At 35.5% G+C, this 2500-nt stretch overlaps 1 protein-coding gene across 1 annotated transcript in view; it reads right to left on the bottom strand.

Moving 5' to 3' along the window:
- LOC144970513 (uncharacterized) overlaps window positions 1-2500 on the bottom strand; it is a 76718-nt gene that overhangs the window by 26090 nt on the left and 48128 nt on the right. The window contains exons 13-14 of the mRNA XM_078910235.1: window positions 2155-2184; window positions 1328-1465 (exon numbers count right to left, since the gene is read on the bottom strand). Coding sequence (XP_078766361.1) covers window positions 1328-1465; window positions 2155-2184 — 168 coding nt within the window. The remainder of the gene's footprint in view (window positions 1-1327; window positions 1466-2154; window positions 2185-2500) is intronic.

Below are 2500 nucleotides of genomic sequence, written 5' to 3'. Positions count from 1 at the left end.
CATATTATCAAATGTTAAATTTCACTCAAATTAGATTTTTGAAAAAAGAAGCATCATGTAAATGTTTTTGAAGATGGCTTTTACCAAAGAGCGTGTAGGTAACGATTGTTATGTTACCAAGAGCTCTCACTTCCCGCTTTTGGTGAAGCCACGCATCTTCCGTCTTCTACTCGTATTTTTTTCATTGTATCAGTAAGCCTAGCGCGCTTGATACACGCGGAGCACACCCACCTCGCTGTCTCGCCTGGCACGCGACAATAGCATTGCGGTTAAGAGAAGTGAGAGCTCTTGGTAACTACGTTACCCTACACACTCTTTGCTTTTACTCAGGGATGACGAAATCAAGATCGATTGAGGGGTAGAATAAAAGATTTCTTACACTCTTGAGTTTTGGAGTTCGAACTATGTTTCCAATGCCCACTCTCAAGCTCGTTCAACGGTTAGTAACACGTCCGAAATTCCAAAAAGCAAGAGTGTACGAATCGTATAGTATTTCAACATTTGGACAAACGTATTGAACAGACCAGTGTAGTCTTGTAAAGTTCATGAGGTCGGCGTTGGGCGTAACTATCATTTGTTTACCTCATGTTATTAAAATCTTCCTTTATTTAAGGGCGCTAGCATTATTTATTTTACTTAGAATAATAATGCGTCTATACGTATAACGCTCACGCAGTAGACTATTTTACTATAATATTAATAAGCTTGTTTAGCCGTATTATTATTGGGCGCCCTTGAGATAATCAGTCGCATGATGAAAAGCTTTGAACAGAGATATTGACAATTTTAGTCAAGGTAATTTTTTATGGAAAATGAGTTCTCATAAAAAATCATTAAATCAAACATTTTCTACATATTGATGAAATATTTTAATTGAATTATTCTCCTCCTAATTATTTTTAAAAAAATGAAAGTAATTATTATACTTAATATCAACTCTTGTCAACTTTGGAAGCGATTTTCTCAAAATTAGAGTTTCACACCCGTGCCCGTGTATATGACCATAACTTCATTAAAAAATCACCCGATTTGCTTCTGGGTTCGAGCCTCGCGCTCGGCGCATAGATGAGTCCTTGGAAAAGGTTCTTTACTCACTTTCTCTCCCCGTACTCAGGTGTAAAATGAGTACCTGGCCATTAACAGCGTTGTCTTTGTCCGAAAAATTGTAATATCGCCAAGCAGGCGTCATGTCCCGTCCTACATGTTTAATGTTGCTGTTGACCAGGGACCCATTGTAAAGCGCTTTGAGCACATTAAGTGGATATTTCTCTATATAAAGCTCAATTTTTAAATTATTTTTTTATAAGTTCAAGTTGTTTTCTTTAACCTTTGTCCATTGCGGACTCGACCACTATATCACATTCCACATCGTCGTGTTTCGTTACATGGAGCAGAAACTCCTCAGGCTCATGGCTGCTGGCGGGGATGACAAAGGTGAACACTTTCCCCCATGTATCCATGTCCCCTGTCAAAGGGAACAGAAAAAAATGGAATACATGAAATAGAATAATAATAACAATAACAATGATAATAATAATAATAATAATAATAATAATAATAATAATAATAATAATAATAATAATAATAATAATAATAATAATAATAATAATAATAATAATAATAATAATCCTTTCTTTAAAAAATATAGCCTTATGGAGAACATTGTGCTTATTTGAGTCAATTAAAAATATTATACGGCGCACAACTCTACTGAAAGATTTGAAAATTAGAAATGTATTTTTTACTAGATAAACTGATAACTTGATTTTTTTTCTATTAGGGTTAGTCTTAAGTCTTAGCAAAGGTGCTAGGGTGTTTGTATTTCCTATTAGGGTTAGTTAAAGGTACTAGACGTCTAGGTTTTATTTTTTCTTAGGGTTAGTTGAGGGAATATTTGTAATTAAAAACATCGACCCAAAGTTCCCCGTAGAGACCATTGATGGAGAAAAACGACCCAAGACAAAAGGAACAAAAGCTACTTCATTGGCTTGAAGACTGGCTCTGCGATAGAACTCAGGAAGATGTCCCGGATGGACATAGAAGTGAGAAATGCAACGTTTTTTCGGGGGTGCCTCAAGGAACTGTTTTTGGACCCCTCTGCTTTCTAACATTCGTTCAGCAAACAAATTGAACATACCAAAGTGTGTTGCTTACCCGTATGAGTAGGAGCACAATCAACCATCGCTGTGGAAGAAAATGTAATAATCTTTAAAATCAATAAAACCATAAATGTGACCCATCGTCTCTAAACGGTATTATGTCGGAACGAACCAGACGCTTAAAAGCCGAATTTAATGTGAAAATGGTCAAAAATATTATTTGTTCGCATTCGCACCCTAAAATATGGTTGCCATTCTCCTCAATAAATCATATAAACTCAACACAAGTCTGATATTTCTGGATATAAATTCAATTTTCAACATCTTAACCAACCCGACTTAATACCGTTTTGAGGCGAAGGACCACAAATACATTACTAAACAAAAAAACCCAACTAAAA

The sequence above is a fragment of the Berghia stephanieae genome, chromosome 4 (assembly GCF_034508935.2).
Source record: "Berghia stephanieae isolate SIO BIC M18660-M18661 chromosome 4, UCSD_Bste_1.3, whole genome shotgun sequence".
NCBI classification, from domain to species: Eukaryota; Metazoa; Mollusca; class Gastropoda; order Nudibranchia; family Aeolidiidae; genus Berghia; species Berghia stephanieae.
This window is presented reverse-complemented; position numbering and strand designations above follow the sequence as displayed.